Here is a 26,701-nt window from a genome sequence, read left to right on the forward strand (position 1 = left end):
TACATACGTGTACGACGTCTTTTTTTATGTGTCAGTTTGATCGTGAATACTCAGTTCAGTACTACAATTTTTATATGAAAACATTTCGCTCTGCTCTCTGATGAAAGGAAGCAACTCCGAAAAGTACGAAATAATGAACACATCTTTGGCGATTTCGTTAGATTCCTCAGTTTGCACACCAGTAATACTGCACGGCTGCCGTACTTCTTGGTGTTTGGTAAGTTTTATTAAAGTTTTATATTTTAGTAATAATAGTAATAAATAAAGTACGTTATCATGGTTATCGACCTTCATATGGTTTCAGTCCCCAACTTTGATTCCCGTTTACCGCGAAATTGTGCAAGCTGCACCGGTGACAGAAGCTATGCAGTTTACTCACGGTCTGTATTTTCATCAGGCTTAATCATGCTGAGAATAAAGATTCCTGTCGTTGGTTATGCTCAAACATTTATAAAGTGATTGATTTTTGGTACTAATCACTAGTGCATTATTATGCCAACATTCAAATGAGTCAAAGAAACATCATCAAACCTCGAAAGTAAAAAAAAAAATTACTATCTGCTAGACTGAGTTTCATTCTGCTTTAGTCATGAGATGGATCACGTGAGGTGGTTACTTTTTGGGATTCTGTGGTGTGCAAATGTGGGGAAAATTAACGTCCGTCGATATATCGAAAATACTCAAAAACTCGATATTTTTTTGACATCGAAATCGCCGATGTCACTTTTATAATCATATCGTAATATCGGATTTTCGATATATCGAAAATTTTGATGTTTTGAAAATTTTGATGTTCTTAAATGATATCGAAAATACCAAAAGAGTGTCCGATTATTTAAGAGAAATCTATGTTTGAGTATTAGAAAAGCCGTCGTCGTTATGTAGTTTCATCATTTTGAGTTGCCGTATTAAATAAAATACGTTTTACAACCAAGTATGTCTGCTTGTTCTTTGGGATTTCGCCATCAGCCGCTGGCCCGCCGCAGAAGTTCACGACCCCGCGGCGAGCGTACGGTAAAACCTCAAAAGAAACCACCGCTACTTTGCAAAAATACCCCGCAAAAAAAAATCCCCGAATCAATAAGACATAACAAAATAAGGAAGAAAACAATCTTACGTTACACAGAAAAATAATCTTTCTATCAATCTAAGGTATCGTAATGGCGTCATTTTGGTCAAACAAAGCCTACACATTGTGTTCGTAAACAAGCTAACATTTCCGAGGAACTATGCTTCGCAGACCACGTTGTCGGCGGCTATTGCGTGCGTACCAGCGAAGACTATGGTGTTGTACGGTTTAAGCGTGCACACCAGCGTGTGTGGTTATTGCAATTCGGGGGGAAAACCCGTTTGCCCAAGCATGCACAGACACGTGCAGTCTTTTGTCAACGCGGTATCGCGTGATGCACTGCGTTATTTTGACAATAGAGGGCGTTCTAGCATTCAATGTTTCATGCCTTTATAGAATGCTAAGTGCTACGAGCCTTTATTGGAGACTATGTGACTGCATGCTGTTTGCGTTGTATATTGTGAGCGCGGAATGGTAGGTCTGTGCTTTGCGGGACTTTCTAGTGATTTTTTTTTCGATGATTATCTCAACCATTTTCAACCGTAAAGGTAGTGTAACATACCAGCGGACATTTATAATGTATCTAACAATATTGCCGTGAATTGTCGTTATTTTTGAGGGCATTAGACTCTGAAAAAGTTTAGTAACTAATTCATTTAGTGTTGAAGTTTGAAGCGCCACGCTCCCCTAACACACTTCACTCTCCACAATTTTGTTTTCCACATCGTACCAAAGATCTCAACCCAAAGCCGCCCGCCCGCGCGCCCGTCGGACAACTTGATTGACACTTTTACGTCAGTGCATCGGCAACTGACACCTTAATGTCGGCGAGTCACGCAACTCACAAAGGCTCTGTGTCATTTTGAGACGGTCAATCATGGCCAATCACGAATCGAGAATTGTGGTGAGCGTTCACCAATATTGGCCAAGCCAGCGGTAGCGGCGATCATTCTTTGTTGTAAAACCAGAAATAATCGGGGCGCGGGACTACGCAATTTGAAATTTTTTAACTACAAACAAGGTCGGGGCCCCCCAAAACAGGTTTAAATGTAACCCTATTAAACTGTCAGTCTACGGTATATATATTTCTACTCGCCATGAGTATACCAAGTGCTGTTTTTAGGCTTCATCTTGCGCGCGGGAAATACTCGATATATCGAGTATACTCGATATTAAATTTTCGATATATCGGTAATGAGAAAAAACCGATATCGACGGACGTTAGGGAAAATATTAAAATATTTTAAGTGAAAATGACAACAATTTTTTAAATTTATTTACTGCATAACTGTTATAAATTCCGATAAGCGTAATAAATATTAAGTCATGGATAACTTTCCGCATGGCGCCACCACTTTTTCACTAATTTTTACAAAAAGGGATATATCAATCAGGTAAATTAGATACTATATTATTTTATTTCGAATGAAAAAGTGGTGGCGCCAAACGGAAACTTTTCCTAAGTCTACATTAAAGAGAAAATATCATAGATTGGTTTCTTATCTCCTGAAACCAGACATTACTGGTCTGAAATGGGGGAAAACGGATTGTTATGAAGTGTGAGTGCATCAAGGGGGGGGGGGGTGGGGTGTTTTACTTTCATGCCATATGATATCTCTGGATTCTAATATAGTAGCCATAATGCCATAGGACAAAAATGTAATTAAATTTGCGATTTATTTTGCACGCCATACTAGCTTCTGAATATTCAATAAAACACCAACCAATGAAAGGTGTGAAAACATATGACGTTGCTCCAATGTCGTGCATGCATAAGCACTGTTAATGGCGGACTGTCTCTCGCAACGTAAAACCAAAACTTTAAAAATTTCAACACACCATGAAGTGAAAGTTTTGTTGTTAAAAAATTGGATAGATGATTTGAAAAAAAAATATTTAGTTTTTGATAGCCACACATCAACAACATTGTTCGTTTATCATCATATCACATCAGGAATATAGGTAAGATTCGCAAGTACTTGGACAAAAGTGCCACTGAAAAGGTCATTCACGCATTTGTTACTTCTCGTCTTGACAACGGCAATGCTCTTCTCTACAGTCTTCCTAACAACCAGATTTCCTGACTTCAACAGCTCCAAAATACTGCTGCCCGCATTGTGACACTGTCTAGTAAATCCTGTTCTATCACCCCCTTCTGAAACAACTACACTGGCTCCCTATCTCTCAACGAATCATCTTCAAGCTGATGCTCATTGTCCACAAAGCTCTAAATGGCAAGGCTCCCCACTATATTTCTGAACTGCTTCAAGTTTACACTCCATCAAGGAATCTTCGATCAAGTTCCATGCTTCTCCTCATTGAACCCAAGTCTCGACACTCATGGGGTGACAGGTCTTTTTCTCTAGCCGCGCCACACATCTGGAACTCTCTACCACTTAATCTTCAATCTTGTCTTTGTACCGCAAAATTCAAGTCTCTTCTCAAAACTTATCTTATGTCACAGGTTTTCAATGACTAATTTTGTTGTGTCTGTTTTTCTTTGTGTTGTGTTTTGTTTTTTGTTTTGTTTTGGTTTTACTGCGCCTTGAACACCCAGCAGGGTGGATATGTGCGCATTACAAGTCTGATTATTATTATTATTATTATTTCATTTTATCACAGCATGCAAAAGAAAGATGTTATTTTCCTTTGTGCCGGTAACTCCTCGAGTCGGGCTACGTCCCGTAGCCTTAGATCTCAAGAGTCTTTCTCAGGATCCTCGCTGTTCCCAAAAGCGCTGCCTTCTGCAACAGATCTACCCTCACATTTGTCCCTATTTCATCTAGATGTTTCCCCAGTGCTTTGGGAATGGTGCCAAGTGCTCCAACCACCACGGGGACTACTTTTACCTTTACCTGCCAAATCTTACGAAGTTCCCTAGCCAGGTCCTGGTACTTCTCGATCTTTTCCATCTCTTTCGAAGCTACCCTTATATCACCTGGCACAGCTATGTCAATGAGATGACACATCTTCTTCGTCTTATCTAATAGCACAACATCCGGACGCCTATGTGGTATAACATGATCGGTCTGAATGTTAAAGTCCCAAAGGATCTTGACCTGGTCGGTCTCTACAACTTTTTCCGGAACATGTTCGTACCATTTCGCAAGCACTTTGACACCATACTTCTTACACAGATCCCAGTGAATCACCTTGGCCAGCTTGTCATGTCTTCCTTTGTACTCCGTTTGGGCCATCTTACTGCATTCGCTAACAATATGAAATACAGTCTCCTCTGCTTTATTGCACATTCTACACATAGGAGAGACGTTTGCTTTCTCTATCCTTGCCTTCATTACATTTGTCCTTAGAGACTGGTCTTGCGCCGCAGTAATCAAGCCCTCTGTTTCCTTCTTTAGTTCTCCACTCTTTAACCAATTCCATGACTTGCTGCTGGCCACTTCCTCAGTACACCTCAAGAACCGGCAGTTATTATTATTATTATTATTATTATTATTATTATTATTATTATTATTATTATTAATTTTCCTGTTATCCTACTGAAAACACATGACACCAGGATCTCCAGAGGAGGTTTCTGCACAGTATAGGAAGATGATGATGATGATGATGATAGTATTAAGTAGAATCAGATACTTTTAAAGTTTTACTGACTCTGTCTCAGTGGTCAGTGTCAGTCGTTTACGTTTACGTTAACGGTTTACGTTGGTTTACTCGGCAGGATCCACAAGTTTGGACATAAACCTAAGCATGCTAAAAAGGGTTGATTGATGCTCCCAACAAAACAAGCAGTATGAATTTCCTCCTCTTTACCAGTTTTCACGCTATTATGCCTTGTTCTTTGAATTGGGAAAGCGATATTGCAACGGATGCCCTAATTATCTTCATTTGTTTATATTAAGTATGTAAACATAAATTAAAACTTGATGAACATTGAAATTTTCACACCACACATGATCTTCAATGACTTCAACTGGTCCAATTTGTTTTGAGTTTTTCCTGTTTTCAAGGCAAACAAGAAAGAATGGTTTCCCGGTGAAGCCATACGTGGAAGAAATATCTGCAGTGACTGCAAGTGTTCTGTGAGACTCTGTGTATGACTCTATAGCCAGCAGTTATCTTAATTTTATTCCAGTATTTTTTATGACATTTTAAAAATTACCATGGTAATTTGCTTCCCCAAAAAAGTGTGAATAATTATTGGCTTTTAAAGCCATTACACACACTTTCGCTAAACAGTACTGTCCAAGTCCCACACTTGTATCACAACTTATATATAAAATAACAAACCTGTGAAAATTTAGGCTCAATCGGTCATCGGAGTCAGGAGAAAATAACAGAAAAACCCAACTCTTGTTTCCGTGCGTTTCGCAATGTCAATGTTCCGTCCCAACTTGGTAGTTGGGACTGGTCCCAACTTGAGTGTTAAAGTTGGGGCGTCCCAACTGTAGTTGGGATTTCACATAGAGCTCAACAGTACCGTGCGTGGACTACTGTACTGTCGGGACCAGACTGTGTAGACTTGATTTCAAGTCTGATACTGCGGTTATTTCTCTGCATCAGCCACACAGAATTGACTGCCGTTCCAAACTGTACCAATGGGTTGACTCGGTGTAGTGGGATATAGGCCTGGGTTGATAATATTTTAGCTGAGTGGTAGGGATGGTCTTACCATAGAAGATGGGACAGTCGTTACTCTAGTTGGGACCCCCAGTCCCAACTGTAGTAATAACTGTCCCAACTGTAGTGGGGATACCAAATTTATTTTATAATATTTTATCTGGATAGAGATGGACTCAACATTCCGACATATTTTTGTACCTTGTAGAAATGCCTAAAATACCAAACTTTTTGCATTCACAAGTGCAAATAACCAGTGGAGCCATACGTGTTTCTAAGTTTTGGTCAAGGGAGAGGAGACTCTTTGCTTGGCAAATACAACCAACATTTTTGTATCTAGGGACTGTTTACATCGCGCACAGAGAGGTAAAAGATTTGCCACGATTTTAAGAACACCTTGAAAACAGGACCTCCTACGATACAACATATCTGGAGGCAAACTGGTGATGCTTCTTGCACAAACGGGACGGGACCGCAAGGAAACATGCATGCGCCATTCTCTACGTGCATCTTGCACAAACGGGACGGGACTGCACTAGGGGACACGCATGCGCCATTCTCTACGCGCATTGAATAAGAAACACACGTTGGAGTTTGTGTTTTATATGGAACGCTACGCGATCAGGGTTCGAAATTAGCGGTCGCCAAATGCGAGGGAAAATAGCAGCTGACGAGTGAAAACCCTTTCTCGCCAGCCCGCTGGGCGAGTCAAATAATTATTCTTTTTCACATATACATTTTGTTTTTTTGTAAATGAGGGTTCAGTAGTGGCAAAATCCCACAGAAAACTTTTACTAAAGCTTTTAAACTGGTAAGTTTGACAATTCTAGATACTTGCTAGATTTAATTTTGCCGTGGACGGAACCGGAATGATGCTGTTTTTCAACTAACAAAATGGCCGCTAAAACACACACTAGTAAAGCAATGCCTGTAGTGTTTGTTCAACTTAGAACAGGTCGCATCATAGGCCAGTGCGCCCTCTAGTTCATAATAATAACTCTTATGGCTAGCCCCATAAATCGGTCCAATCCACTCTGTATCCAGCATGCCAAGTTCAGAGGCCAGCTACATGTATGTGTGAATGAAACTTGTATCGATAAAAGCATGTTTATTTTTTGAAATTATTTCCCGTAAAGGTATTAAAAAATGTTAATTTCAAGGCTTTTAAAAACATTTTTAAATTTTAACTTTTTAGACACTTTACACTTTGCAGACCACTAAATAGGTAAATGAAGTTAAATATCTGTCAATTCCACATCTCAAACATGCTCTGTTGCTTTAAAATGATTAAAAGTCACTACAGTAGTCATGTATTGAATATTAAAAATTTTACCTTGGACGGTTTCAAGTCTCCGATTGGTCAAAACCTGGTCACGTGGGGGAGTGTTAACGGTCGGTATAAAGGCCGGCTTTGGTAAATAGCGAATAAGTGGCCCCTAAATCAGCATACATTGTGTAAACCTTGCGCGTTGCACTGTATCGCTATATTTATATCCATTAGTTTCATTGCAACTTCGTGCACTTGCGCGTACGCGCTGAAAATGTATCAATTTTGAGTGAGCGCGTGTAAACTCATTTGTCCATATGGTCTTCTTTACAGCGACATGCTACATGGACGCTAAGCTCATGCGCGCGTTTAAATGCACAAAGAACAGTTATCGTCCAATCATTTGCCTCCTTTGACCCCAGTGAAGGCGCTGAACAGACGATTATTTAAAAGAGTCACTCAGGGTCTCCAAGATCAGTAATGTGAATAACGCACGAAAGAGATGGGAACCATCAAAAGCTCAAAGATGGCCCCTGAACATTCTGGAAGTATCGCCGAGAGAAAAGTCACGAAATTTGGACAATTTTAGCGGTTTAATTCGCTAAAAAAGGTATTTAATGGGAATAACAGTGTTCGGACCCAGTCTTCACTGTGTGGTAATGACCTTGGTTGGTGGCTAGTAATGACCTTGGTTGGTGGCTGGCTCGGTCCGTTAACAGCGCCAGCCAACAACCCGGTCATTACCACGCAGTGAAGACCAGGTCCTCGTCACTGTTATTCCCTAATTAATGCACTCTCTAGGCTACAAAAACAATGTTTACTCTTTTTTTCCTTGAAACACAAACTTTCATTTCTGTTTTACATAAAACCACACACCCTACTGATTATCAGCACTTTTGTTCAAGGGTTATAATCATGGTTCAAGGGTTATAATCATGGTATAGCAATTGGCAACGAAATTGCATTCATAGTGTACTACGTTTTCAAGGTAACATGGTCTTTATCATTGCTATGAAAAGGTCTCATTTTGTTCAGGAAAGGACACAAATTTAACAATTCACTTCATTTGGTCAAGTTTGATCTTTTGAAAAAGGCATTTCAAAGAACAAAACAATCAAACCAATTAAAAGTGGTAATAGAGTACCATATTATCACATGAACATATTTTATTTATTTTTGTTATGCACTGAAGATGGTAAATTGTGCGTGATACTAACCTGCACTTATAATGCATTAATGCAATGTAGCATAATTGTACATGGTAATCATCCGCGAGGCATTTTAGAGTAAATTGTTTATTCAGGGTAAACACAAGTTTTTTAAGTTGAGAAGTTATACGTCTTTGTGAGGCAAATCAGTTTGTACCTTAAATGCTGTGTCCAACTGTTGTTTTTTTTATGTTCAGGAAAGGACATAATATTGAATAAGGTTTAGTGCTCATAGAACCTCGTGCATTTCCTATGCTTAGACAGTAAATGGTAGTAATGGCAAATGTTTTTGTTATAAATCACTGCAAGTGAAAACATTAGTTTAATTTGAGACAAGGCTACACGTGTATGATGCCCCATTAAGAAATACCTAGAAACTTTTCAACCAGTGAAAATTGTTCATTCATAAATACCCACAGTGTTCAGGATAGGACATTTTTAACAGACTTTTGTGTAGCGTACGCAACAGCAGCTATATCAAATTTACTTCTGATTTCCAAATTCCAATCTTTTTACATTTGATTACTGGAGTATGTAGGGTCATTTTGACAGGCAATACGTTTTGTTTCCTTTCTTTTAATTTTGGAATAAAATACCATGTTCAGGAAAGGACATTTTGAAAAAACATTTAACAGCTACATCAACATCTTACTCAAAATGGTTTAACGAAAAAATGAGTACATGTTTGTCGATCCTAATAAAATTTGGTATACAGAGTTTGGGGAAATACTCCAATATCCTTGCAAGTCTGGGTGGTTGCAATGGCATTTATTTTTTATTTCTCACTAAATGCAGTTTCTAAAAAATGTGAGTGAGACTCAAAATCTTGTACTTTAGCACCTATATGAGCTTATCATTTGAGAACCGTTATAGGTAGAGCTATGAAATTTGTTCTGGAGATTGCTACCACATAAAGGTTCTAACACGACAAAAATCAGCAAATTCCAACAAAGTCTTTTTTTAAAAAAAAGCACCCATTACCCATTTTTCATTTTGCAACCTTTCCCGCGAAGTTGCCCTTGTACATTTATGTACTTGTATAGTACTGTGGCATGTCTAGTGCTACAAATGTACACTAGCCCTATATCCTAGGACTCTTCCTGTACACAAATACAGAATCCTAACTATTAAGGCCCGTTTCTGGGGCAGAAATTTTTCAAAGCTTCATAACTCAAATCTTACCTGCAACAAGCCACTAATTTCAACAGATTCACATTCCATGGTGGCATACATTTTTCATATATTCTTCACAAATCTGTAATTTTTATGAAATAATGCAGCTCCGAACATTAAACAAATTCCCGTTTTGATCGTTTCTCACAGTGTTGTCTGCTGCCGTGTGTATACGTATACATTCGCGTGCAAGACGCATGATGCAAGCTTAGACGCATGAATTATTGGTCACCGTATCTTGACTGCACAGCGTTAACACGCAAACGCAACGCAAGATTTTTGCGTCTTGCGTCTTGCGTACACACGGCAGACTGTGAGAGTACGAACAAAAATGGGAATTCTTTAACGTGAGAAGCTGCATTATTTCATGAAAATGACGGATTTGTGAAGAATTATGACAATCAAAACCCACCGCAGAAAAATTTATGCTGCCATGGAATGTGAATCTGTTGAAATTATTGGCTTCTTGTAGGTAAAGATTTAAGTTACGAAGCTTTGAAAATTTTCCGCCCCAGAAATGTACCCTGATATCCAGGAAGTCACGGTAGTATAATACGAAAGGCTGCCAGGGCTAATGCCACACCACAAGCTGTTGAATGCAGGGTCTGGACAATGGGCTTGAGGTTGAACACAATGGGCTGGAGGAGGAACACAATGGCTGGCATCATCATGCTGATTCGGTCAAGTGTGTAGCATTCTTGAAGAGTTGTTTGCAGAGAAAGCTGGAAATCAGACTCAAAAATGTCCTGAAATTCACACAGATACAATGTAGCATGAACTCACAGTATAAGATTCAGAGTGTTTATGTATCTGAAACTAGGTAAAATGAGTAGAAATACATGTATCAGAGCAAGTCGTGGAGTGTGCACACTAAGCGACATCTTACAACACACTGGGCGCCATCTTTCACATTGAAAAAAACAAAACAGGCAATAAACAGTGGGGATACCATTTTGAGAACAGATGGGCAAAGAGCAACCATCGATGTTATCTTCTGTCGATTGGTACTGCACCAACGCCCCTTCTCAGTCATCCATGTCAGGGGACACAGGCAGGGTCAGTTGGTCGGATGAAATTGATGTTGTGTTGTTTAGTTACAGTTTAGGGATTTTTTTCAATGCCCTCCAGAAACATGGAGCATCTTGGAATTATGTTCCTGTGTGTTGAATATATGTGTGAAATATGGAAAATAAAGATGAGAGACCATGACTCCCCCAAACAAAATTTAAAATTAGCCCTGCTCTTGATAAAAAAAATTACTTAAAATTTAGTGTGTATGTATTTTTTTTTTTGGCAGGTAATATTTTGAAATGGCCACCTGGTATCAAAGTCTTGCCAGTCAAAGCCGACAGACAGCAGCACATGTCTGGCAACCAAGAAACACTAGTTCAGTCATATTTTCAAAAGGATTACTGAATGCACCAGGAGAAAACAACTGCTTTCTAAACAGTGCAGTACAGGTATGTGCAAGTATACAAACCACGTGTGAAACATAATGAGATCATCACATCGATGGTGGAGATGTCATTCATACAACTTTATAACCATCCATTAACTTCAAAATGTGGTTTTGGTTTTTATTTATTATTTTGCAAAATCATTGATTTCAAAAGAAACCCCCTTGGATTTGAGTTATAGTCTTTGTAGGGTCAGATCCAAAACTACCCCTACATGAAGGACGGAAAAGGAAGTACATTTGGTTGCAGCTGAAAGAAAAAAATTAGCTGCTTATATGCACAAGTCAGTTGTGCTCTATTATTGGAAAAATGTTTTATCTCCAACAAAAGACGTTGCCATGGTAGCGACCAAATATAAAAAAGTGACGGGACTGAATGAAGAAATAATGAAGGTTTTTTTACTCGATGTACAATATTAATTTTCATCAAATTTAATAAGAGGTAAACAACAATTTCCATGCCAATACAAAGTAAAACTATTGCCCTTCTTACTACACTTAACAGCTTGATCCTTTCTGTAAATAATAAAATACTTAATTAAAAACAAAATGGTGGTGTGACGGGAAGGAAGAGTGACGGGGCGGAAGTTTATCAGTTTAAAAAAGTTGATCAAATGTTAAACTTGCAAAATACTTGGACTCGAAACATGTTTTTCTGCTTCAATGGTGTTTGCCATCTAGAGAGGTACACAAATTTTGACAATTTTTGTTTTGCCATTGACAATGCATGTCGGGAAAAAAAACTTGAGGGACCAGAAATGATGGATAGGAGTATACTTCAGTTAAAACTGCCCAAAAGACGCATCACAAGAATAATTTCATATAATGTAAGAGTCGGAATATACTCAAGATGATAGGAAACTACAATAAATTGTTGTACCGTGCACCATTTTCCATCCTGTCGCACTAAAATTCTGTCCTGTTATGGGAATTTTAAATTGTCCTGTATTTGGGGTCCAAAAATATGAAAACACATAAGTTGTTGATCACTTACGAAAATGATACAATGCAAAGTTTCATTCATAGAACAATTTGCTTTATCATAATACCAATTTTAACAAATGATGTCAAAACAGGACGGGACTGAATGCAGACTTGTTTGAAATGAAAAAATTTAATACTTTTATCACTTCCTAGAGACAAGCGAAACTGCCAGAAGCGCAAAGGTAAACTCCTCCTCTAGCGATAATTAAAGGAATCAATGTGTGGTGAAGAGCTTTTCAACTAGTGGTTTAATCCCAACGAGGCCTGGTTCTTGATAATTTTACCTCGGTAAAATTTGGACTGTTCCATTTGCCTCGTGAAATGGAACAGTCCAAATTTTCACGAGGTAAATTATCAAGAACCAGGCCTCGGCGGGTTTAAACCACTAGTTGAAACCGATTCAACATACTTTGATTCCCATTCATAAATACCTTTTTGGTTAAAAGGCTTAATAAAGTAAGAAACTCTGTAAAACTAATCCGTTTCCGAGTGCTTGAGCTCTGTTTGTTTCCACCACCATGGTATGTTCAGTATACATGTTGAATGATGTACGATGTCCGTACGCGTTTGTATGGGATGTGCGTATAGTCTTGGTGCATATTCGCTGGTTTTCCTTTCACACACAGCGCGGCCAAATCACCGACAGCGCCTGCATGCCCGTAACAAGAAATGCTTGCATCAAGACTAGCGCAGACAACCGGTTATAAACGCTGGTCATTATCAACGGTTTAAACACCCCAACGTGACGCGCTCTCCACCAATAGGAATAGCGAAACTGTCTGAGGTATTTATGAATACATGTTTAACTGGGTTAATTTTTTACAATAACGCTTTGGACCTTTGGACACTTTACATGTATATTACCCAATATGAAGCAATGAACAATACTCATCATTTGCATTTATATAATATGTACATAGGTTCTGTGGCATTTAGATGTATTCAGAAGAAGTTTCCGGGAGATGGGAGGTCATGCTTGCATGGGCAATGCCTGTATCTTCTGTGCACTAAAGGTGAGTTTATGTCAAATGTACAGTACGTATGGGGGAACATCATGTACATTGTAGGCAACCTTCTCCAACAGTGCAGTTAAAGGGTATTGTACCTTTTCCTAACAAAAAACACAATGTCCACAGATTTACATTGATAGTAGAAAGCTTCCCTTGAAATTTTACTTACTGAGGTGCTGTAGTTTTTGAGAAATGAGTAAAAGTAATAATTTTCGTTTCAGATTTAGCATGTAAAAATGCATTAACCAGTTATGCTATGGTTTTGGTATAATATCATAACTGGTTAAGGTGATCGTGATTGACTCTACGTGAAGGAAAACTTTCGAAATCTTTGTACTAACTACGTCAGAAATGTCATTGTTTTAGCTCTTCACGGAGGTGAGCATAATTAAATACTCAATTTATGCTGTTTTAGGCTGTCTTAATAGAAGTTTCATTAGGATTCAGACAAAACATTCCTATCAGTTGTCGCCCGACATCCGGGGATATTCGGATATTAAAGAATATCCGGTTACTTGGTTGTAATTACAGAACTATCCGGTTTATAAATAGGTATTCGCGCCCTATGTGGATATTCGGTTAAGGAAAAAAAGGCATTCGCGGTTACGGATAGGAAAACCTATTCGCCATTAACCGGATATTCGAATAATTCGCCCAGGCCTAGTTTCACGTCAGTGTAAAGCGAACTCCCAGCAGTGCTTGTCGCGATCAATCATCAACAACACTGTAGAGATAAGTTTTTGTTTTATTTTAAAACTAAGTTTAATTTAAAGGCAGTAGACACTTTTGGTAATTGTCAAAGACTAGCCTTTACAGTTGGTGTATCTCAACATATGCATAAAATAACTAACCTGTGAAAATTTGAGCTCAATCGGTCATCAAAGTTGCGAGATAATAATGAAAGAAAAAAACACCCTTGTTACACGAAGTTGTGTGCGTTTAGATGGTCAATTTCGAGACCTCAAGTTCTAAATCTGAAGTCTCGAAATCAAATTCGTGGAAAATTACTTCTTTCTCGAAAACTATGGCACTTCAGAGGGAGCCGTTTCTCACAATGTTTTATACCATCAACCTCTCCCTATTACTCGTCACCAAGAAAAGTTTTATGCTAATAATTATTTTGAGTAATTACCAATAGTGTTCACTGCCTTTAACATCGATGTACCATGGCAACACGATTAAAGCTGAACTAGGCGTAAATAAACCTAAATACTTTTTGCAATATCATTGGTGGACAATCTAGGACCTCTAATGCATGCAAGATATTATTGTTCAAATACAAATCAACATTACACACAATGGGGATATACTGAATCAGAGAATCGGAAGGACCAAATTTGTAAATTAACACATAGCCTAATAGTTTAACACTTTTGAAAATAAAAACGTAATGAAAGTACAAATTAATAGAATGCTATTTTCAATCTCATTCTGTGTAATTGATAAATTAATAGGCTTTAATAACCGATAGGAATTATCACTCGTGCCAATTCATGATTGGGTTACTGGCTGCGTGCTTGATGAAACGATTCACAGGAACGTTCTTACAGCAGAGTATGCCCGCGTATTCCCAGCGGAACGTTCCGCTGAGCATACTGCATAGTTCCAGCGGATCCTTTGCGTGTTCCCATAGGATCGTTGCCGTATGCCCACTGGATCGCTGTCGTATTCCCTGTGGAACGTTCCAATCGTTCCGACTTTTGAGACGCTACCTTAAGTGTGCTTGTTAAATTTATTGTCTTTGTTTTATCTAATTTTAGTTCTCATAGCGTCTCTTTTGACTTTCGCTTTTAAATTTGTAATGTTTCTTGTGTATAAATATTCTCCTGTGCTTTTTAAAATTTTTATATAAAAATGTAAATCTGTATTTTAATTCAGTCTCTGGACTGCAACAAACAGATGTTTTTACAATAAACCAGTCTTAATGATAATAATACTACACATTGTCACATGTACATACGTTCAGATACCCCTATGTTCTGCTCAATCTATGTTCTGCCACCCGGGAGTGTTTTAAGTGTCATTTTTTGAAAAATGCTAGTTATCCTTAATTTTCAAAAACTGTTTATATTGAGTTCTGTTTAGTTATATTTGTGCTGTTAGTTTTAATGTAAAATTACTGGACAAGTTTTTCTTGATTTTGTATTGTAGTAATGATACCTTTAATTGTGATTCATTTCCTCATTCTGGACTAAAATTAATCTATTTTATTAGAAACTCATGAATTATAGTCAAAATGTCATTTATGAATAATCCAACATTTTTTTAAACTTAGGTATTGTTTACACAGCTGAGATATAGTGACAGACAGTCCCTACCTCCTGATGCATTGCGGAGGGCACTTGCAGTAGCCTTCAAAGATGAACTGCGCTTTCAGCTTGGATGTATGGATGATGCTGCAGAATGTTTTGTAAGATAAACTTAAAATTATTCAATCATTACATCAGGCTTGAGAATTCTCTGCCATTCAGCACTTTTCTGTGAATATTGGAGGCAAAAAAATTACCTCTCTGAGTTCAATGTGAATCAATTTTTTTTCTTCAATTAAGGGCGGAGAGGGGGGTAGGGGTTATATGATTACATGTGGAACCGACCGATCATCCGAACGTACGCTTACATTTTTATTGTTCCGATAAATGTAAACAAAATTACTCAAAAGTATCGTAAAAGGCTGACCAATGATGATCAACAATGTAAATGATGTGCCCCAAATCATCTGCTTATGTCTTTTGTTGAGTCCCCTTTCTTTTGTGGTCTGGTCGTTTGCGCAGTGCTTTGCAATGTGGGTATTTGCTGTTGATTACTTCATGAAACATAACTCCAACTCGAGTAACATGCCTGTAATATTTTTTTCACAGGACTCTGGGAAAGTACTGAGTATAAAGTGTTAACACACATTGGTGTATTGGTAAAAAAAACAAAGTTAATATTCTTTATCCCGATGCAAATTTAACATCTCTTATATCGCTGCGGAACCCGCTGCCAAAACATAGGATTCGAACTGCCTCTAGCTACCGGGCAACCTCGGTAGTCTAGTTGGTAAGACACTGCTCTAGAATTGCAAGGGTCGAGGGTTCAAATACCACCTGAGTAACATGCCTGTGATATTTTTTCGCAGGACTTGGGAAAGTACTGAGTATACAGTGCTTACACACATCGTTGTATGGGTAAAAACCAAAATTAATATTCTTTATCCCCGATGCAAATTTAACATCTCATGAAACATAAACCGGTCCCAGGGATGAGTTTAATGGAATTTACACATTGCGCTTGTGGAATTACGCTAAGGAAAGCTACAAAATATCTTTAAAATGAGGATGCACAACACATTGTTACCATGTAAGAATTGTGGCCAATGTTTCTGTGAATGTTTTGTCTACGCTGCCGTTTATTTTTGAAAGCCTTTTAACATTCGTTGTGCTTGCCCAAAATCCGGACAACGGTTTTCTGTCTTTTCCCCCCATTTTTTTTAGGGTGCACATTCAGTGTGCATACTTTTTGTAAGAATCACATGATTTTGCTCGATTTTGCTTGATTACTCTTTTTCATTCCTCAAGGTTGGCAGGTATGACAACATGAATGTCATTCTGACTCCAGACCCAGCATGCTATCACATGCATCACCAGTGTATCAACTTGTCTAATATGCTAAATCTGTTTCTTTACTTTTAGGAAAACATCTTGTCACGTATCCATTTCCATCTTGCACATGAGACAAAAGAAGAATTGTGTGATGCTAAACATTGCATCCCCCATCGCAAGTTTGCCATGACTCTCATTGAACATGTAAGTAAATAGAAGTTTCTTTCCATATTTCTCATTAAATATAGCATGAATGATTGACATGAAAAATGATGTGAGGACCCCACAGCCATAACAATAGCTAAGGTAATTGTACATTGATTCAAACACAGCTTAAAGGATTGGGGTACTTTTTTGTAACACAAAACACAATGTCCACAGATTTACATTAAACTTACACCGTTTGAGGATAAAGATAGTAGTAAGCGTACCTTAAAATATTAGTTGCCGAGGTGCTGTACATGTAGTTTTTGAGAAATGAGTAAAACAATGTCATGAAAATAAATTTCGTCTCATGATCACTGAGACAAAAATTATTTTTGTGAAATTGTTTTACTCATTTCTCAAAAACTACAGCACCTCAGCAAGTAATATTTTCAGGGAAGCTTTCTACTATCATTATCTTCAAACTGTAAGTTAAGTGTTGATCTGTAGACATTGTGTTTTTTGTCCTACAAAAAGTACATGCCCTTTAAGCTGATGATTGTATAACAGTTGTCCAAGCTGATGGTTGTACAACAATCATCTTAACTGATGGTTGTACAACAATCATCTTAGATTAAGGTTGTACAACAATCATCTTAGCTGATGGTGGTTCAACAATCATCTTAGATTAAGGTTGTACAACAATCATCCTAGATTAAGGTTGTACAACAATCATCCTAGATTAAGGTTGTACAGTATAACAATCATCTTAGCTGATGGTGGTACAACAATCATCTTAGATTAAGGTTGTACAACAATCATCCTAGATTAAGGTTGTACAGTATAACAATCATCTTAGCTGATGGTGGTACAACAATCATCTTAGATTAAGGTTGTACAACAATCATCCTAGATTAAGGTTGTATAACAATGGGTATGTTCAGACAGCGTACTAACTTAGACCCGAACCGGTCTAACTTTTACGAGCAGCGGGGGGTGGTCGTAAAAATAAAACCCCATTGCGTTCAGACAGCACAGAGTTAAACCCGATCCGGTTTATCTTCGGTTTTAAGAGGTCAAAGTAGACGCGACCCCGTTGCTCTAACATCCGGTTTTATTCATCAGATTCACGCACAGAGTATGCCGAGATACCGAGTGCCCATGCCCTGGATGATCATCAGAGCATAATTTGATACAAATGGCTCAATCGAACGCGGTAACAGTTTTACCGTTGGGAGGATATGGGCACTTAAAACAAACATGAACACGACTCGAAATTATTTTTTAACCAAACAAAATATTGATACAAACCGCCGAGAAAACTCACCAAAATATTGTCCATATTCCATGAAACAGAACACGTTTCATTTTTGTGTTTTGTTTTATACCACTGTTTCCGATTTAATAAATACTTTTAGTTTGTACTTCAATCGATTGGAAGTTGCGATCTCTCAAAATAGCTGGTGCCGCGATTTTTATTCCGATTCGTTCATAAACACAACTACACACGTGCAAGTTGCGTCAATACATGTACTTTGCAGTATTTTCCCAACAACGTGGTGATATTGCTGGCGTAGGGAATTTCCCCTACACACAGCCTCGCGCCCACTGCAGTTCATTCTCCTAGATTGAAAGTACAGCACGCTAGTAACGGTGACGGCAATAGAAAGGCACATCCACGGGATCGGTCATGGATAACTATGGGATATCAGAGAGTGATCACTATGGGATGGCAGCGCTGTACATGTGAGAAGCATTACAAAATATGCTTCTTCGCTCACTCGTAGTATACGCATGAAAAAACAGTTTCAATTTATTGTAGGACACTCAACAAAAAAAGCTTGGAAAATATAATTTTGTTTCAGAATTTAATAAATCATGGGCGTGGGCCTGTGTTAAACTGCATACACCGATCGAGAGGGTTTCGCCAACTCGGTAAGCAGCAAGAAAGTAATATAAATACTCGGTGCTTTTCAGCAGCAGAGGCAACAGAAACCGTATACAAGCACTCCGGGTCCCGGGCGTGTGCATTGAACCACACAATGGGTCGTCGGTTGTGAGTTAAAACCGGATGTCATTCTGTCCACACGCAGTGTTAAAAGATAAACCCGAACCGGTTTAGACTTAGACCGCCTCGCTGGACGGTTTAAGTTTTGGGGTTTAAACCCGATCCGGTCTAACTTTATTTGCGTTCACACGCACAAAAGTTGAACCCGAACCGGTCTAAGTGGACTTAGACCAACTTTAGTACGGCGTGTGAACGACCTCAATCATCTTAGCTGATGGTGGTACAACAATCATCTTAGATTAAGGTTGTACAAAAATCATCTGAGATTAAGGTTGTACAACAATCATCCTAGATTAAGGTTGTACAACAATCATCTTAGATTAAGATTGTACAACAATCATCCTAGATTAAGGTTGTACAACAATCTTAAGTTTGGATGATGTTGTACAACCATCAAGTTATATTACGGTTATTTGAATTCAATGTATACCAATAATACATCGTTTTGCTAATCAGTATTCAAGATCTATACAACCAGCGATATATGAGATAATAAACACCTCTGGTAATCGTTCGACCTTAACGCTGGTCCGCTGGCCAAATGCCAGTAGAAATCGCGGCGGACCAGCTGAAACACCTTGCCAACTGGTCCGGCTGACCAGTCAAAAATATCGGCAGCGGTACTACAGAACTATGACTATTTTAAAAATATTTTTAGGCTCGAATAAAACGTAAAAACATTCACTCAAGGTTTGGATAAAACGTAAAAAAATCACGCATACACATGTACACACAGCGCAAAATCCCATCATGCAACGCAAAGGCTTGTAGTCTTCGTATTAGTTCACGTGTGGCAAAAAGTGTATGAAACATTGAACGCTAGAGGGCGTTTCAGAATAGTCGATAGCGTGAGAATAGACGCCCTCTATTGGTGAAAGTATGCAATAGCTTACAAAACTAGCTTCAATCGCCTTGACAAAAGACCACAAAACAAAACACATTCTGTCAGCAGCAGCATGGTCGTCAACGGAGCAGATTTCCGTGTGGGAATAAGAGTCTAGCGTGTTTACGAAAAACGAGCGAGACGGTGAGGCTTCATTCAACAAAAATTACCAAGTTAGGATACTCTGGATGAGCAAAAAGGAGTATTTAATTGTGTTTAGTATGGTTCTTCCGTCCTGATTTTGCTTATTTTTTTTTGTTATTTGGGGCTTGTTTTTTTGCGGGCGATTGGTGGGCCCATGGGCCATGTAGTTTTGCTCCATGGTTTTATTGGTCAAATATAATGCGCGGTTGTTTGGGGTTTTTTGCGGGTTCAAGAAAGACTTGGGTTCTAGAATGCAATACCTCCATGTTTTTTGTTCACAAAACAGACGCCGGCACCGTCCATTCCATACACATTATTGAAAAAAAATACTGTAAAACTCATATGCTTCTTCATGGATGTTGCAACTATTTTGATGTCTATACTTTTTGTTAGGGGTTTTTCTGGACGAAAGTGGGAAGATTTTGGGAACTTCGGTTATCGGTACGATGTATTAAATGTTTATGAATACTTACTAAAAGTACAAACAGGCAATGTTTATACATGATAAAATAACTTGAGCGATCGCACGTAACCCTCCCCACCGTAGATTTGAAGGCAATACATAAAAAGTTAATGATATTTTTAACAGTCGTTTTTAAAGTGTTTTTTTGTTTGTTTAGTAAAACACTAATTTTGTTTCATAAAAAAGTTCTTCGTACTTAGGAATACTTCGATGTCGAGTGCTTACAATAAACCGCGGACTAAAAAAACTACCTAAATAAAGATCATATTAAATTTTCCAATTTGCTCTGACAAATAATTTGACCTGTTTTTAAATGAATTTAAATAATACTATGGTTATTACATTTTTAAAGAAACAATACTCTCAAATTAGTGAGCCCCCTTATGAACACAATAACTTGGTACACATAAATAAAGTATGGCTTCCAGTGCATATAAGTTGACGTTGCAATTCATGTTGAATTTTGAAATAGCGACGATCGGAAATCGAGCAGTTGGTATAACAGTAAACTTTTAGTTAAAAAAAATATAAAAAATTTGACGGACCAGTCAAAAACCTGGCGGACCATTGAAAAATCAAGCCAACTGGTCCTGCTGGCCAGTTGAAAAAAAAGTTAAGGGCAACCCCTGAAAACACTTCATATTGTTTCTTAGCTGTTTCTTTATCAAGTTGTTCAGTTCGAAGAGGTATCAACTCTTCAATTCTGTACATGTTTCTTCATTCTTGGATAACTCATACAATGGTTGTCCATTACTATTAGTAACCATGGTTTATTCCCTGAGCCCATCATTGCCCTAGTATTAAAGGCTGTTTGTATCATGTTGTTTATTTGATTAGAGCTAATAAAGATCTGTACCACAATTTGTTTTTGTCCGAAACAGATTTTTGAAAATCATTGGGTGTTTGAAAGCTAACAATGTACATACAATGTTTATTGGTTGCAGAGTGTCTGTTCATGTGGAGCCACTTCAGAGCCATTTCCGTTTACACAGATGGTTCATTATGTATCATGTACTGCATTATGGTAAGCCTTTATCCGATGTTTTACTAAGGACAACATGCAACAAAAGTTCTCACTGTATAGGCTCATCAGCCTTATAAGGTCATAGTTGACACTTTTTTTATCATCTTTGTAGTCATTTGTTTATATCAATTACATGACGATATGATATTTAGACTTCTTAGCCATAAAAGAAAACAATCATGAAGAGTATCATAATTATTACTATATTAATTACTGACAATCGCCAGCGAGAAGAAGAAGAATTAAAAAATAAATAAAAAAAACACGAAAATAAAAGGTACAGTTGTGTAACACCTAAATAACACAAAAAACATATAGAAATTTACATAAATTTATAAAAACATATTATTAGGATATTCACATGGGCCAGTGACCACATTAAAACAAATAATTGCACAGTATAGCAAACAGTGTTGTAGTCGAGACCAAGACACGCCCTCCAACACCGAGATGTTTTGCAGTCCGCGACCGAGACCAAGGTATCGAGACCAAGACCGAGACCTACATGTACCTGGCGCATGCAAACAATTATGTAAAACATAAAAATTAAGGTGATATCAGCTTTAAAACATACTGTGTATGCATGCTAAGGAAAACTATAGTTCTGCTAACAAGATATTAGAAAACACATACTGTAATCACATCTTGTATCCCCTAAAACTTCACACCTGTTCATTTCAAGGCATCATTTCAAAAATCTTTATATTGGTGTACATGTACATATTTGGCAAATCTTGCTGGCAGGAAGTCCAGGCTGTGAAATCTCCCATCTTGACTTTTATGCTCTCCAGGGAATGCCACTGTTGTTTAACTTAAATTGTTAAAATATTTGTACTGTGTGTACTGTAATATTTGTGAATGTTTTGCCCGAATATTATCTGCCCACGTTTATTTTGGAGAAAAACAATCTGCAAAACCATCGCACTCAGGATTTGCCTACTGTGACGTCAGTGTGAGAAACTGAGTGACACGCGAAGCGTAGCTAGCAAGGCACCTTTTACCGCATACATACTACAGCTGCTTTGTAGAAATTGGTTGGCAGCTTTTCTAACGCTTCACGTTGAATGATGCAGCGGCATGTGATGACTTGTTTGAAACATCGTGATCGCGGACGGCAATGTGCATGAAAATCGTTATTTGCTGAAGTCTCGAGGGGTCTCGAGAGCAAGACATTTGCAGCTTGAGGCCGAGATGTAGACCAAGACCAAGACCAGTACTTCCGAGACCAGCCCTTCGAGACAGAGACATTTTGCAGTCCGAGACCGAGACCAAGACCAAGACCAGTACTTCCGAGACCGAGACCAAGACCAAGACCAAGACCAGTACTTCCGAGACCGAGACCAAGACCAAGACCAGTACTTCCGAGACCGAGACCGAGACCAAGACCAAGACCAGTACTTCCGAGACCGAGACCAAGACCAAGACCAAGACCAGTACTTCCGAGACTGAGACCAAGACCAAGACCAAGACCAGTACTTCCAAGACTGAGACCAAGACCAAGACCAAGACCAGTACTTCCGAGACTGAGACCAAGACCAAGACCAGTACTTTCGAGACCGAGACCGAGACCAAGACCAAGACCAGTACTTCCGAGACCGAGACCAAGACCAAGACCAAGACCAGTACTTCCGAGACCGAGACCGAGACCAAGACCAAGACCAAGACCAGTACTTCCGAGACCGAGACCGAGACCAAGACCAAGACCAGTACTTCCGAGACCGAGACCAAGACCAAGACCAAGACCAGTACTTCCGAGACCAAGACCAAGACCAAGACCAAGACCAAGACCAGTACTTCCGAGACCGAGACCAAGACCAAGACCAAGACCAGTACTTCCGAGACTGAGACCAAGACCAAGACCAAGACCAGTACTTCCGAGACCAGCCCTTCGAGACCGAGACATTTTGCAGTCCGAGACCGAGACCAAGACCAAGACCAGTACTTCCGAGACCGAGACCAAGACCAAGACCAAGACCAGTACTTCCGAGACCGAGACCAAGACCAAGACCAGTACTTCCGAGACCGAGACCGAGACCAAGACCAAGACCAGTACTTCCGAGACCGAGACCAAGACCAAGACCAAGACCAGTACTTCCGAGACTGAGACCAAGACCAAGACCAAGACCAGTACTTTCGAGACTGAGACCAAGACCAAGACCAGTACTTCCGAGACTGAGACCAAGACCAAGACCAGTACTTCCGAGACCGAGACCAAGACCAAGACCAAGACCAGTACTTCCGAGACCGAGACCGAGACCGAGACCAAGACCAAGACCAGTACTTCCGAGACCGAGACCAAGACCAAGACCAAGACCAGTACTTCCGAGACCGAGACCAAGACCAAGACCAAGACCAGTACTTCCGAGACTGAGACCAAGACCAAGACCAAGACCAGTACTTCCGAGACTGAGACCAAGACCAAGACCAAGACCAGTACTTCCGAGACCGAGACCAAGACCAAGACCAAGACCAGTACTTCCGAGACCGAGACCAAGACCAAGACCAAGACCAGTACTTCCGAGACTGAGACCAAGACCAAGACCAAGACCAGTACTTCTGAGACTGAGACCAAGACCAAGACCAGTACTTCCGAGACCAGCCCTTCGAGACCGAGACATTTTGCAGTCCGAGACCGGGACCAAGACACCAAAAAAGGTCTCGAGACCAAGACCAGGTCTCGAGACCTACAACACTGAACAAGCACATAAAAATAGAACAAGAATTAGGATGGGAACGAAAAGGCATACCAAATCAATTAACCAAATAATTAATTAATTTAAAGGGAAACAGTTGCAAGTGATTAAACAATTAATAAAATATTACTTGATGACAAATTGAGGAGTTAAGAACTGCAATAATTAAAGTAAGACAACTACTGAGAAATAATCAGATTTATTGAAAAAGGGACGGCACTATCTCTGAGTCTGCTAGACTTACATTTTGGGGTAAATATCAAAATTAGTTTGGCAAAGAACTCTGTGATTCTTGAGGGTGGGAGGAGGTGTGTCATAGTTTGTTAAGCAATTAACTCTGAGGCAAATTTTGAACACAGTGACCTTGGTGGTTTGCTTAGACTTGGTAAATTGAGAGACTCTAATGAACTACATGTAAGGTAGTCTTTGTAACCATCCCCTTAAATTAGCTTTAGGACACGTCTCTGGATTCTTTCCAATTGTTGCACATTATTGTTGAGTTAGTGCACCATTCCAAAGTGGTACTGCATATTCAAGGAGTGGTCTTCTGCTTTTATAACCAAGGACCAATTATGGTTACATGTCCACAAACCAAACTGCAGTATGTTGGAGTCTCGTAGAGGTCTGGTGATGCTTGTTACATTAGCACTCGTACAGCCAGTTTTTAAGGATGACCAAAATACATTACTGTGGTCACTCCTTCAGGGGGGGGGGGGGGGCAAACCTGTGGCACAGCATACAGTATCTTGTCTAACGTTTTGTCCTCTGTAGTTGGCTGGATGACAACTTGTCTAAATTGTGGGTTAACAAAAAGTTGTGTAAGACCCTGCTGATTGAAATCACCTATGATCACTATACCAGCATACTGATGGATGTTGAGAATTGTGTCAATAGTTCCATGGAGATGAGCAAGCAAACAATTAGCGCCAGGACTGTTTGGTGGCAATGTGTGATATAGTTCTTGGTAGGCGTGTGGGATGGATCTTTAGCCACAACACTTCCAAGATCATCAGGCCAGGGTATTAAAGGGAAGGTACACGATTGGTAATTACTCAAAACAAATATTAACTTAAAAACTGACTTGGTAACGAGCATTGTAGAGCTGTTGATAGTATAAAATATTGTGAGAAACGGGTCCCTCTGAAGAAGCATAGATTTTGAGAAAGAGGTAATTTCTCACTAAAATAATAAAAGACTTCTAGCCAGAAGTCTTTTATTCCTATCTGAAAGCACACAAATTCGTTAAACAAGGGTGTTTTTTCTATCATCATTTTCCAATTTAGCTCAAATTTTCACAGGTTTGTTATTTTATGCTTATGTAGGGATGCACCAAGTGAGAAGACTGGTCTTTAACAGTTACCAAACGTGTACCTTCCCTTTAACATTTAGTTGATCAGTATCATGATCACCCTGAACATATTATGCAACACCACCATTGCGTTGAGCAATACTTGACTTAGAGAACATGGTGCAAAACAAATTTTGGTAGCTGATAAGGTTGCCTGTAGTGAGGGGCTGCTCTTATTCCGACTGCGGCGATTCCGGTCTCCGAGAAAAAATAAAAAGGCCTTCCAAAATGATTTTTTTTTTAAGGGGGGGGGGGGTGTAGGCTTTGAAAAATCTTTCGCATAGCTGGCCTCTGAACTTGGCATCTCTGTATCAGTCCAATAGTAAAAAAGCAGACTCATCAAAAGAAAGATGAGATAAGACTTAAAAAACACAAGAAAAAAAGAGTGATGGCATTATTATGGTACTCCTGAGTTTGTAAAGGGCAACATTGTAACATTGAGAGAATGTGGTTCAAACTGGGGGCCAAATGCTGGGGCTGTTGTCACAATTGTATTACTCTTTGTTTGCATATTGTTATTTCATTTTAGTGCTGAAGCCAAGAAGATAAAGCAGAAATACAAATGGAGTAACTCAGTCTGTTTTGGACAAGTGTTAAGAAATGCTGGTGCAATAGGAGATATAAGAGCTTGTCCAGTAAGTCACATTACATTTTACTTGAGTTTGTCATTTCAAATCAAACTGAGACGCTGAATTTCTTTCATGGGGTTCTTGATGGGCTTTAGCCTGACAATAGATAAACTGTCTGAGCCACCATCTGTTACTCAGACTTTTGGGAATTTATTTCAACTTTAAACGAGTTTTAATTTGGTTCATTAGTGTAACTATTTGATACTTTTTTTGGGGGGGGGCTCATATACAATACATGTGTACTTGAAGTGGCCTCAGTTTTTAAAATGTGCCCATGATATGGGCCAAGTTGTTTTGGAAGGATGTTTTTATTTTAAAGTTTGGAAGAGTTTTCTTATCATCTTCGAGACATATTACCACGCCAATATGATCCCATTAAATTGTCTGCGTTTTATGATTATATAGAATCTCAGGAACACATAAAAAGCAAAAACATCAATATTTTCTGTGGAGAGCCAACTTCGAAGTCCTGTCAACATTTTATCAAATGAACAAGGGCTCTATAATTAATTTGGGACAATCACATGTGCCTAGATATTATAAGTGGTTTTCCAAAACATATAGGATAGAGCCCTTGTTCATTAAATAAAATCTTGAAACGGCTCTGAAGTTGGCTCTTGACAGAAAATATAAAAAACAGCCATATTATTTGTAACCTTTGACCTTGGCAACAGTTACCCACCAACATTAAACTAACACCATTTGTAAAAGCAAGTCCAATCTATATCTGGAACAAACATGTTTTGGAGACCCATCACGTTAATGGTTTGCCAACATTTTGAAATTGGGGGATATTTCTCACTTTCTGTTGCCACAGCAATGCACAAGTATGAACTTTTGATCTACATGTATAATATTTGTTAGCGCCACTCAAATCCCATTTGGTTTTTGCTTTTTATGTGTTGCTAAGTATATAATCATAAAACGCAGACAATTTAGCGGGATCATATTGGCGCGTGGATTTCTAGACGACGCA

The 26,701-nt window shown here is 38.9% G+C and overlaps 1 protein-coding gene across 3 annotated transcripts in view; it reads left to right on the forward strand.

Moving 5' to 3' along the window:
• The window catches only part of LOC139952957 (uncharacterized), a 45,159-nt gene continuing 18,458 nt past the window's right edge, over positions 1 to 26,701 (forward strand). For all 3 annotated transcript variants that reach the window (XM_071952298.1, XM_071952300.1, XM_071952299.1), the window contains exons 1-7: positions 1 to 217; positions 10,596 to 10,758; positions 12,659 to 12,751; positions 15,024 to 15,158; positions 16,420 to 16,533; positions 20,976 to 21,055; positions 25,626 to 25,731. In XM_071952298.1, the coding sequence (XP_071808399.1) occupies positions 10,609 to 10,758; positions 12,659 to 12,751; positions 15,024 to 15,158; positions 16,420 to 16,533; positions 20,976 to 21,055; positions 25,626 to 25,731 (678 nt within the window). In that variant the 5' untranslated portion in view covers positions 1 to 217; positions 10,596 to 10,608. The remainder of the gene's footprint in view (positions 218 to 10,595; positions 10,759 to 12,658; positions 12,752 to 15,023; positions 15,159 to 16,419; positions 16,534 to 20,975; positions 21,056 to 25,625; positions 25,732 to 26,701) is intronic.

This window comes from Asterias amurensis, chromosome 21 (assembly GCF_032118995.1).
Source record: "Asterias amurensis chromosome 21, ASM3211899v1".
NCBI classification, from domain to species: domain Eukaryota; kingdom Metazoa; phylum Echinodermata; class Asteroidea; order Forcipulatida; family Asteriidae; genus Asterias; species Asterias amurensis.